The sequence below is a fragment of the Gossypium hirsutum genome, chromosome A08 (assembly GCF_007990345.1).
Source record: "Gossypium hirsutum isolate 1008001.06 chromosome A08, Gossypium_hirsutum_v2.1, whole genome shotgun sequence".
Lineage (NCBI taxonomy): Eukaryota > Viridiplantae > Streptophyta > Magnoliopsida > Malvales > Malvaceae > Gossypium > Gossypium hirsutum.
The window spans coordinates 103,930,510-103,943,246 of record NC_053431.1 but is presented as its reverse complement, the minus strand read 5'-3'; the positions used below and the strand labels follow the sequence as shown (position 1 = coordinate 103,943,246).

At 34.7% G+C, this 12,737-nt stretch overlaps 2 protein-coding genes across 6 annotated transcripts; both read right to left on the bottom strand.

The window, feature by feature from the left end:
* Positions 1-13: 13 nt before the first annotated feature.
* On the bottom strand, positions 14-12,384 carry LOC107934308 (phosphomannomutase). Of its 5 annotated transcripts, XM_041075413.1 has the most exons (13): positions 10,857-12,384; positions 4,164-10,718; positions 2,371-2,464; positions 2,188-2,232; positions 2,038-2,104; positions 1,779-1,855; positions 1,565-1,600; positions 1,178-1,233; positions 971-1,070; positions 785-880; positions 600-689; positions 387-438; positions 14-275 (listed from the first exon to the last, which is right to left on the bottom strand). In XM_041075413.1, the coding sequence occupies exons 3-13, from the start codon at positions 2,437-2,439 to the stop codon at positions 220-222; spliced, it is 744 nt and encodes a 247-aa protein (XP_040931347.1). In that variant the 5' UTR covers positions 2,440-2,464; positions 4,164-10,718; positions 10,857-12,384; the 3' UTR covers positions 14-219. The 5 variants fall into 5 exon arrangements, with proteins under 5 accessions (XP_040931347.1, XP_016722178.1, XP_016722177.1 ...); XM_016866689.2 differs by lacking the exons at positions 4,164-10,718; positions 10,857-12,384 and adding an exon at positions 2,589-2,923; XM_016866688.2 differs by lacking the exons at positions 4,164-10,718; positions 10,857-12,384 and adding an exon at positions 2,603-2,919.
* On the bottom strand, positions 10,017-11,774 carry LOC107934304 (uncharacterized). The gene is made up of 4 exons (XM_016866685.1): positions 11,366-11,774; positions 11,044-11,228; positions 10,456-10,718; positions 10,017-10,308 (listed from the first exon to the last, which is right to left on the bottom strand). The coding sequence occupies exons 1-4, from the start codon at positions 11,772-11,774 to the stop codon at positions 10,017-10,019; spliced, it is 1,149 nt and encodes a 382-aa protein (XP_016722174.1).
* Positions 12,385-12,737: the final 353 nt, after the last annotated feature.

Here is a 12,737-nt window from a genome sequence, read left to right as displayed (position 1 = left end):
AAATAAATGGCTGTAACCCAAAAATATTTTCTTATAGTAAAAGAGTGGTGATAAAGTAATAATTCCTGGTACATACAGATTCTCTTAATAGGCAAATTTTAACAATGACTCGTATAAAATTACAATATATATATATGCTAGGGCCAAGCATTGGCTTTAGCACTTATTCTTCCATAAACTAAGAGATACAAATTGAAATGGTATACCAAGAGGGAAGTTTCAATTGCTCATGAAAAGAGCTTTGCACTGCTTTACTGTATCCTCAGGGCTGGTAACTGCAATAACGATAACAGTTATCCTGAAGCTTTCATAGGCACAAAATTTTCTGTCAATGGAAATTAGATATTGTGATTGTGAATAATGTTAACTTGAAATGCACAACTGACCTGTGTGTCCCTCTGTTCTCTCTGATTCATAAATTTCATGATCATTCCCTCCCTGATCACAGAACACCCAGCCAAGATCATTAGCCACATGAAAGTGCGGAAAATTAAACAAACATAAGGTATAAATTGAAAGAAAGCCAAAAAGCAAAGGGTAGTGACAAAAAATCTATAATGTAGTTTGGCCATAAGATTTGAATCAAATAAGAATCCAACCTTGTAAGTTTTGTCACCAAAGAAATGAATCTCTTGAAATTCTTCAAGGTATCTCAAGCAGTATGTTTTGTCCCAACCCTGAGGAAAAACCTATTACAACCAACATGAAGCAATGATTAATTCAATGAATCTCTATACTCCTTGTACTTAAAACGGTTAAACCGCAAATTATATGTGTCACTCACATCAAAGCTTATTTGTCCTCCAATTGAGAATGTCAAGTGAAGGTGAGCGAACTTTTCTCGAAGCACCGAAACCATTTTTGGGCGTATGTTGTGAACCTGGAACCCCAAGTGTTTTATATGTATGTAAAGCATACATCTATAAACTCTACACTATAAAAGTACAAATTCTATAAGGTATATATTTACCTTGTCATACTTTTCAAATTCATCCCTTTCTTCTTGGCAGCAGTTTCGCCCAATTGGAGATACATTGAGCATCCCACTTCGGAATTCTATGAATGTACCCCTAAACAGAATGTTGATAAAGGATTGGTCTTATTCAGCTCGAATGATAAAGGAATATGCACAGGGTTGAACTAGACTTTAAAAAATGAACTCTTCCAATGATCTTACCTTTTTATCGGGATATCCAAGTCAGCAATATAATGCAGTGTGAAGTTTATAAATTCCTGCACAATCATTTGCAGTCTATGAACAAAAAGAGTTGAGAACATGCAATGCAGTATTTCTACATATCATTCAATCACCACTTAACTCTGTGCAAGTTGGATACTCTAGCCATCCCACATTTATTTTTTGAAATAGAAGAGTATAAAGATTGTAGAGATTCTCGAAATCATCGATAACCAGACATGTTGGTAGACATCTCTAGCGCAAACCAGAAATTGCTAATGAATGCCAATGGAGTCATAACAACACCACATATGAACCCTTTTTGTTATGCAATACCTTCTAGATTTTTAATAGAATAGGATCACATTTAAGGAGAAAAAATCTTACCTTGACCTTTTTTTCTCCCAGAAATGACTTCAAGCTCTGAAAAACGGAAAAAAGAGACCCGTTAAAGAAAAGCAAATAAGCTTAAACAAACCGAGGAAAAAAAAGATTAAAGAACATATCATTAGCTCAAGCAAATACTATCCTTGCAAGTATCTGGAGAAAGTGTCTTAAAATTAGCATTTAAACACCTAGAAAATGCAGGCTATGAGTATACCTGGGTGCCAATGAGTTTTCCATCTTTATGAGCAACAAGCCCATTTTCAGAAAATACATAATCATAGTCATTGACAACTGCATTGAAAAATGTAAGCTATGGTTAATAAACACAGGCATTAATATTTCATAAAAATTTTAATCTATAATTATAGAAAGAGATATAATTGGCCACAAATTCTTCATTAATAGTTATAGAGAAACAATGAAAAGAACAACATTTCATAATTAGAAGTATAATGTCAAGAGCTGAAGCTAACCTGATTTCCCAAGTTGCTCAGATATCTTACTGAGATCAGATCCGCCCACCACTCCAACAGTAACAACCTACAATTGAAAATAAAACTGGATAAACTCCCAAAAAAAATAAGAAAAGAAGAAGTCATTTTTATGTTCCAAAAAAGATTTACCTTTTTCAGTTCCTTCATGAACTCCAACATCTTGGGTGTAGCCACCTATATACCATTTTAAATGAATGATACATTCAACAAAAAAAGAAGAAATGAAGAAAATAAAGGTCAAAATCCAACTTAAATTCAAAAACCCAAAATCATATCACTAAAATTTATAGGATTAAAAAAGAGATTGAATACCTTTCTTGGAGCTGTAAGAGTGCCATCAACATCAAATAAAGCAATCAAACCAGGTTTTCTGATAGCCATTGAAGTTTATCTGTTTTTCCTTCTTCTGCCATAAAAATTACAAAAGCTTCAAGTAAAACTGCAAACTAAAATTAAAATTAAAATTCAAAAAAATGCATTATTATGATAAGAAGTGGAAATTTAGAGCCAGAGAAGAGATGGGGATTAACTGAGAATTTTTAACCTTGAGTTTTGATGGGATTTCGAGAGAGAAAAAAAGAGTTAAAAAAGGTGAAACAAAAGCTTAGGGGATTTAAAGTATAGATCTTTAATGGCGGAACAAGGGAGGAATTGCCAGGGATTAAACAATTTGCTGAGAAGGTTTTGGTTGAGATAGAGAGCTGCTTTAGATCTGGGAGTTGCTTAGGTAAGAGAATGCATGGCAACGGGGTTGTAGCCCATCTAAGTGATGCTTCAGTTGTCATTTATACTCGTGTTATGAACGTAAAGCTTTCATGAAAATCAAAGGGTGAGAAAAACTCGACCAGTAAAGGATAATGCTTAATGGCATATTCCAAGTAGAAATGGACAAGTTTTGTAAATGGTTGAAAGATAATGGGCCAATGAGCCTAACCAACAAAACTTGGCCTGGAGCTTTAACTGATTTGCTTATCTCACATCTGTTTTTCTCTAGGCCTAATTCTGCTATTTCTCCTATATTATTGATTTCTTTTATTATTTATATCCATTTTACATTCTACTTCTAGTTTCAAGCTACTTCTCTTAATAATGTCATCTTAAGGTTTGAATTTATGTCTTCTCTTAAGCTTACAATATGCTTTATCCAATGATATTTGAATTGGACAGAAAATCAACTACGTACTGATTTAGAAAATGATTATGAACCGGTATAAACTGATTGAACTAAGTTTTTATTAAATTTTAAATATATATTTTTATTTTTTTAAAACTTTTTAATGAGTTTTTAATCGAATTGATCGAATCGATAAACCGATGACCTTACTAGTTCGACCACTAGCCTTGTTTTAAAAACATTGGCCTTACCACTATACCCAACACTAGTTGATCTATATTATTGGTATTTTTAATCCTTGTACTTTTCAAATTTTAAAATTTCAACAATCGTCAAATTGTATCGTTAAATTCTTCTATTTTCAAAATCTTTTGCAACAAGCATATTATCACATATATAATTGTAACACCCCCACATCAACCGAATCACAGATTCAGAAGAATGATGTCGCGTTACGTTACATTTCCATAAATTTAACTTATAAATATCGTTCATATCAAATATTCAAACATTATTTATATCCATATACATACATTATTAATGTCAAAGACTCTTAATTAACATGCCTTGGGGTTACATGGGTTCAAATACGAAGTTGGGTTTCAAATCCAAAATCTAATATCAAAATTCAACAATATGTCTCAAGGCAATGAGATCTTATCTCGAGACTACTTACTATTTTTGCTTTGATGTAGTTATGTCTTGAGAAATTGGGGTTCATGTCTTGAGATTGGGCCTTTTGTGTCTCGAAATTGGTCTTGAGACACCTTTGTTTTCTTAATTTATTTTCGATGTTCGGATGTTTCGAGACAAAAGTAATTGTCTCAAGACCTAAAACAATGCAAAACTAATATAAGTTCAATGTTTACTTTTCGAAGCATGTCATTATATATTTCGAGACGCGCTCAACATGTCTTGGGACCTAAGAACATAATTGCATGAAATTATCATGTTTACATCTTGATGTCTCGAGACTAAATGATCAATTTACCTAGATTGTACAACAGATGTCTATCAAATGACTTCCAAATCAAGTTTAACCTATGCCAACAAAAACATCAATCCATCATTCACCAAATTAATCACATACGTATTTACAGCATTTCATGCATCAACTCTAAGCATAATTAAACAAGCTATCAAATAAGCAAAACTATGCATATTAATACAGAAATAACTAACCAAACTTAACTTCAAAATAATTAAAAGGCACATTAGAAAACAAAACATACCAAATTATCTAAAACTGATACTTAAAACACAAGACTCAATCTAGGAATATGTCATTAAATAAATTTATAGACATAGATATTAAATTTGACCGAATTGAGTTAAACTACCTTCGATCTACTAAAGAACCTACTCTAACCTGTGCATGAAAATAAACAAAGTAATACACTGAATATTACATACCTAGTGATGCTAATATAATTCAAACTCAATACAAGAGATTTAAATAAATAACAAGTATATACATATGTAGCATTGATAACTGTAGCTTCATTTCGTCTACCATCAATGTATGCAACCATATACAAATGCATTTCAATCTTTCATTGAATTCACAAGTCCACAATTATTATATTTCGATAATCGGTATTCATTTCAACATATTATATATTCGTGTCATTGCATTTTCAATACAAAATATACCAAAGCAATATCACATATATTTCTTATTCAATTTGGCCCTTATTAATCAATAATAGACATTATAATGGATACTCAAATCTTTATATATATCAAAACAACTCCACAACCCTTAGAAAATTGGAACTACTCAATCTGTATATCAATATATGTCCACGATCCTCTGAAATTTGGGATTGCCCACGACCTTCTAAAAATTGGAACTAAATAATATCACCTATAATGACACTATGACATACCAACTATACCCAAACTACGTCTAACATCGTTTAATAGCACAATCATCATTATTTACTATCAATGCAAATGTCAATATCTATCATCGTAATACCATTAGTGTATTAAATACTATAATTAAATTATGTATAACATATTATCATGGCATCGAAATTTTTATCACCACATTTTCATAATCAATTCATATAAATCATATGAGGCATATATTATCAATTTTCATCATTCATGCATAGTCTTATATAAGTATCATATCGTATCACACATATAGGGTTTCAAGTTTAGAATCGATTACATTGACATTTATTTTGCATTTGACTATTTCACTAGCTAACCAATAAAATAAGTAATTGAAAGCGAATTATAATAGCACAAACCGATTTTGTTCACCTACGCCTTAACTCTCAACGTTCCGACTTTGCCATTAACTATGTACGATAAGTTCGATTATGAAGTCGAAATTAGTTCCACATATAACGTATAGAAATACATCAATTAAACATGAAATGTAATTTATTCATTTTAGTCCTTGAAAGCCATAATATCAAAAAATCTTGTATCTTTTGATATTCCATATCAAATTAGAATACGACTTCATATTCACACTCTAGGAACCGCATACTTTCAATTATAACAAAAGTTTCCATCAGCTTTCATTCTATTTAATTTGGATCCTAGTATCACAAAATCAATTATAAAATCTAACTAAATTTCTAACCTAATCCAACACTTTCTACTACATTCTAACATGATCCATACATAATCTAAACATATCATCCATAATTTCATCTCAGATAAGCTTCAACCTCACTTAAACTTATTAATAGCAATTTAATAAAAAAAATAATAAGAAAATCTAATTCATAGGTTAGTTAGATTAAGCTCAAATGATTAAGAATCCATCAAAAATCAAATGAAAAACCACCCTTACCTCATGAATTGGCCACGACAAGAAGGAAGAAAAGCTAAGAAAATTTTCCTTTCTCCTCCTTAATGGTTCGACTAATAAAGAGGAAAAAAAAAGAGAATTTCTTTTTTATCTCTCCCACCATCACTTTTATACGTGCAATTAGTTTTATTATCATTATTTTTTAATTTCATTTAATGCCGATCTAATCGCTAATAACTTGCGTGACAAAGCTTAATGGAATTGGATGGCTTGGATCAAGTGTATTTATTCAGCTTAATTTGGCCACGGTTTAATTACCATGCACGACCATGATCAATTGCTACATAAGTCCCTCTCATTTACTTTATCATTTGTTAGCTTTCTCAATTTAGTCTCTGCACTGGTTTTTTTTTGGGTGAATTAAACAACTATCTAAAAGAAATTAGCATAGTCGAGAATTTTCTATTCCATCAATCTCAAAAACAGGTACTAGCTCTTCAGGAATGTATTCAAAGATCTTCATATTAGTACTCCTTATTGTAGCTAACTTTGCAAGACGGCCAGCAACTTGATTGCTCTCTCTTTGAACATGTTTTATCTTCCAATGTTGTATAGCTTGTAGACTCACGTGGATTCTACGTAATAAAGCTAAGCATGAATCTGTCAAATTGGCATCTTGAATAACTTTGACTACTTCCAAATTTTTCGTATGAATCACAACTTTTTGATATCCCCTTTCATGGACGAGTGTTATGCCATCTAGAACACCCCATAGTTCAGCATCGAAGACTGTGCATAATCCCAAATAACAATTGAACCCAACGATCCACTCCTCTTCTTGCTTACACGCCATCCCTCCTGAAGCCGCAAAACATGCATCCAACATAACAGCTCCATCAGTGAACAAATGGATCCAATTACCTGTCATCGAAGAATCATGATCTGCTTAAATTTGATTAGGCAGGACCCACTTACGAGCAGGAAAATATTATTTTGCCCAACACACAAAAGACTTAATAGTTTCAGTAAAGCTCTAAGATATTCCTTGGAAATAAAAAGGTTCATGTTCTTCCATAAACGCCAAACAATTAAACCAAAGAGACTTGACCAAAGACTTCCCACATTGGGCATCTATATAGAAGAGCAAAGATTTATCCCTATCCACTCGAGCAAATCACCAGAGAAAAAACTGCTTTGAAGTTCCAAGAGAATAACACGAAACCAAACCTCTCTAGCTGCCGAATAATTCTTAAGGACATGAATTAAATCCTCTTCGCCATGTCCACAAAGCGAACACGAACCATTTTGTCCAATATCCTGTTTGATCCATTCCATATTCGTTAGAAGGCGTTGCTTGAAAACAAGCCACAAGAATAACTGAACTCGTTGAGGTCCCAGAAACTTCCAAGTAACCTTCCACCATTTATCTTTAGAATACCAAAAACTTTCATGAAGAGACCTACAAGCACTTTTCATAGAAAATGATCTAGTAGATGTGCCAATCCAATTAATTTTGTCATTACCTGTAGAAGGATATGGAGGAAGGATGCTAACAATTCTTTTAATAATATCTTCTGACAACTAGACTCTAAACAAGTCCAAATTCTATGCCCCATCATTGGAAATCATGTCACACAGAAAACATTCTGACACAAGATTGCTTTGAGAAAGAATATAATTCATCAAAGGACCAACATTAGGAATCCAAGGATCCTTCCAACAACGGATGGAATTTCCTATTCCCATATACTAACATAAGTTTTCGCGCAAAAGAGGCCAGACCTTAGCAAGGGCTCTCCAAACAGTTGAGCAATTCCCTCGTATTATGCTTTCAGGAATTTTATCCTCCATCCTGTATTTTGCTCGCAGAACTCAAACCAATAAGGCATCATTTTTAGAAACAAGATTAAATCCTAACTTCAGTAAGAAGGCAAAATTTTGATATTCTAAATGACAGAAACCGAGACCTCCACGAGAGAGAGGTTGACAAATAGAACCCCAATCAACCAAGGATATATTTCTTATCCCATTGGTAGAACCCCAAATGAATTGCCTAGCCAAACCTTCGATTTCGTCACAAACACCTTTGGGAATACTCATAGATTGCATAAAATAATTTGGGATAGAAAGGACAGATTGGACAAAGGTGATTCTATCAGCCATCGAAAGTTGCTTAGCACCCCAATTATTCAATTCGCTACGTACCTTATCCACAATGAACCTCAAAGTAGAGCAAGTAACTCTGCCATGAAATAATGGCACTCCCAAGTAGATACCCAAATTGTGCACCTTCTGATATCCAAGTAAGCTACTCAAATTATCTTTAAGATTATCTTCTACTCCTCCAAAGAAAAACATAATGGTTTTCTGAACATTAACCTGATGACCTGAAATATTGCAAAATTTATCAAGAATTTCCTTAAGGACCTCAGCATGCTTCAAGTCTACCTTAGAGAGATAACTAAGTCATCTGCAAAGAACATGATAATCTGATAGGTTTTCACTTACCACTAGAAATAGCTGACTGAATCCTATGTCCTAACCATTCCATACAAAGCACAAAAAAGTATGGAGATAATGTGCATCCCTATTGAACGCCTTTAAGAGGCTTAAACTTAGGAGTTGGCACCCCATTTTACAAAATCTTCATGGTGGAGTTTGAGATAGCTGACATGATTCCTCTCCTAAGAAAACTTGGAATACTTGCTGCTTTCAACAAACTATCAATGAAATCCCATTGTAATCTGTCATAGGCCTTTTCAAGGGTGATTTTGACAGCCATTCATCTTTTGTTCTTAGCCTTCATAGAGTGTATGACCTCCTAGGTTATAAGGATATTATCAGATGTTTCTTCCCGCAATAAAACCAGCCTGCTCACAAGAAAATGATTTTAGGGAATACCACCCTAAATCTATTTGCAATTACCTTCATTACCAGCTTATAAAGGACGGAGTAGAGACTAATAGGATGAAATTGTGAGAATTCCTCAGGATTAGCAACTTTAGGGACGAGAATAAGAAGAGTACTGTTAAGTCCTTGATCAATAGAACAACCATTGAAAATACTTTTAACCTAGTTACAGATCGCTTCTCCTATGTTATCCCATTGATTCTAAAAGAATCTGGCATGGAAACCATCACTACTTGAGCTTTTAGAGGGGTCATGCCGAACAGAACTTTCTTAATTTCCTAATTCGAAATAGCACTCTCCAAAAAATCCTTATCACACTATTCAATTGGAGGAAAAGAGTTATGAGGTAGAGACCCCCTAAGTCGGATGTTCCCTATATAATTTCTGAAAGAAATTAACCGTCTTTTGCTGAATAACATCAGGATCATAAATCCAATCCCTATCCTGACTACGCAAAGAAGTAATGCGATTAGCCTTCCTCTTTTAGATTGTACGACGATAGAAAAATCTAGTATTTAGGTGCCCCAAGTTAGTCGCAACTGAATTTCTGTTTCCATAACAATTCTTCATGCAAAAGAACCGATTCTATTGTCTCTCTAATCTTCATCTCTTTATGGACCAAAAATTCTGAATCCAAAAGTTTCAATGCCTTCTGAACATTCAATAAGGAGTGAAACTTTTTTTTACGATCACCAATATGACCGTATATAGATTTATTCCAGACCTTGAGGCTAGCAGTTAAATTAGAAAAGGAATCAAATATTTAACCGTTATACTTCCAATTCTCATTGACAAAATTGAATAAGGATGGATGTTCTGCCCAACCCGCAAGAAATTTGAAAGGACGCCCCTTGGGTAAGGAGTGAGCTGGATTAAAATTAAGAATAAGTGGTTGGTGATCCGATTTAAACCTAGTAAGGTGAGTAATCAACAATCCAAAAAGGCTTTAACCCACGCTTCATTCCCTAAAGCACGATCAAGACGCTCAAAAGTCCTCGCTCTTTGCCAAGTAAACAAAGGACCACTGAAACCAAAGTCATGAAGCCCATTAAAATCGACAAAATCTCCAAATTAAGAGCACGTTGTCCCACTAGACCTCCCTCCTTTTTTCTCATCAGAGGACAAAATAGCATTAAAATCACCAATAGTTAACTAGGGGATCTAAGCAGAAGGGATAGTAGTCTTCAGTTGCTCCCAAAGCAATCTTCGTTTCCTCCAATTAGGACTACCATAGACAAAAGCTATAAAGACATACTGAGAAGAAACACTACTGCAAATACGGACCAAAATGAATTGAGGATGATTACGTATAACCTCAAGATTAACAGTATTTTTCCAACTAATCCAAATGCCTCCTGAAAATTCTACTGCTTCAACTCGGTGAGAGTACTGAAAACCCAACTTGTCAATGACTTCATCAGTTTTTCTCCCACATACCCTTGGCTTCAACAAGCTAAAAATATCTGGTTTAAAACTTTGTGTTCGCACACCCTTGACAATTCCATGAAAGAAGGGAAAGATTCAAATCCGTTAAATATTAAATCAACACAAAAAAAAAAAACTAACTTACAAACAAGGGGCAAATTTAAAGACAAGTTACTTCCCTGACTCCTTACGGCCATCATCTGGAGCATCCTGCAGAGACTCAACCAAATTTCTCATCGACTCGTGAAGAGGAACCTGAGTACTAGAATTTTTAAAAATATTTCCTCTATCACGAATGGTCCGGTTGAGCTTCTTGCCTCTCTGTCTTCCATTAAATTTTCCGCCAATAATTCTCACACCAGTATCCGCAAAGCCACCACCCACCTCTGTAGCTTGACCCTCACCCATGTCTCCCAAAGAATTTGGTTGAACATTCTCCTTGAAAACAACTATAGAATGTTTATTCGAATCTAAAATACTTTTCTCTAAAGAAAATAGCACCTCCGAATTCCTTTTATAAATAGGATTAAAGTGAAAGAATAAGGCAGAATTATTCATGGCGCAAGAAGAACTTACCCTAGATCGATCACCAATTTTTTCCCATTCACGGTTTCGCTGTTTTGAACAGTAGGAAAATCCTCCAAAATTAAAGGCATCTGGACGTCCTTAATATGGTCTGAAAATGCTGGACCTTGAAAACCCTTTAACCTAATTCGACATTTGGCGAAATCAGGTCTATTAGCTAAATTAATAAAGCCCAGACCATTGGCTTGCAAAGGATGGCTCCCTTGACCCGTTGGACTTGGAACACTCCAGCGGAAACAAAGCCATGTCCACTCTTCCCTTTTCCATTAGGCTCCTTAGCCCCAACAATCAATTTGTGGCCCACTGATTTCCTATGGCCCATAGAACTATCCTGTCCAGACTTTTCAATCAACGAAATGGAGCCTTATTTGCACCGACAAGATTCAGGGAGATAAAATTCCCAGCTTGATTAGTGCTATTGTTCAAATCCCCTTCACGAGTCTCCCCCTGAAAATTTTCTGTTTCATTTAGGGAATCCAACACATTAAATCTTGATTTACCTGCCAAATTTCTAAGATTTTCGGCACTAATCTTTCTAGCATCCCTTGAATTACACCTACTCCTTCTCTCGACAAGCATCCACGGACCATAGGCGTCATTAGCATCCGTTGATTCCTTCCCCACCGGAGCTGAAATAATCGTTTGATCTCCCTTACCGGACGATTTCCCTTCAAAATCTGCCCCTGGAATAATCACCTTCGACGAGCATAACTCCTTCATGTGTCCATAACAACCACATGAAAAGCAAACAGTAGGTAAATATTCATACTCTATTCTTTGGAGGGGCCCGTTTATCAGAACTTGTGAGACTAAAAGTTTGTCCAGACTGACATTAACCACCATACGCGCAAATCTTCCCCTTGCTCTGCTATCTGTGTTGAAGTCTAGCTTGCCAACCTTACCAACCATGCCCCCAATCTCTCATAATATCTTCTTTTTGTACATATAACCCGGTAGCCTGGGAATTCTAATCCAGGACATGACCACACTAGGAAAGGGTTGTGTTAGATCAAAGTCAATGGACTATGGCTGAACAGTTAAATATTGGCCAAAGATGATCAAGGTCCTTGAGAGAGTACCCATTCGTAACCTTTTTTATTCTGGAATTTGGCCAAAAAATAGCCATTAGCAATATCCATCAAGATTTCCACAGAGCATAAATTTTGTTTTGGAGTGCAGCATACCTTATGCTCCTTCCTAAAAGCTTGATCACCACAGTAAAAGACATATCTTTGATCAACAACTGGTTAATTCTCTCTGAAAACTTAATAGAATGAATGCCATTAACAAAAGATCTCATAACGTCTCCCTCCACAAAGGCAAAGTCACCATCTTCATCAATACCCGATCCACTATTCTTCCTTCCTAATTCCCAAGAACTTTTCCCTATTAGCCTCTCCTTCTATGAAAGCGGTGGATCAGGATCCAGTTCCACTGCCTTCGTCACATTCGAATCTACTTTCTCATTCTGACAAGCCCCACCCTTGTCGTCTTCGTTAGGAGAACCATTAGAAATCGTCATTCACAAGAGAAAACCTAAAGTAATTAGAAGTTGATTGAATTTAGGTGGTTTATTTTAGATTTTTTTTTTATAAAAATAACCAAAAAAAATAATTAATTACTTAAATGACCTATTTCTTTTATAAAATATGAAAATAACTTAAAATCTACCGCAAATGTTGGAAGAACAAAGTGTTTGGTGCCATCAATATGTCACGTCAGTAATCTACATTAAAAAATTAATTTTTTGGTGTAGCCATGTAGAATAGCGCCACTTGTATAAACATTAGAAAAATACTGTGATTTTTGAAAGTATGGAAGGTTTAAACAATTTTACCTTTTTCTGGTGGAGCCAAATAAATTGGCACCACC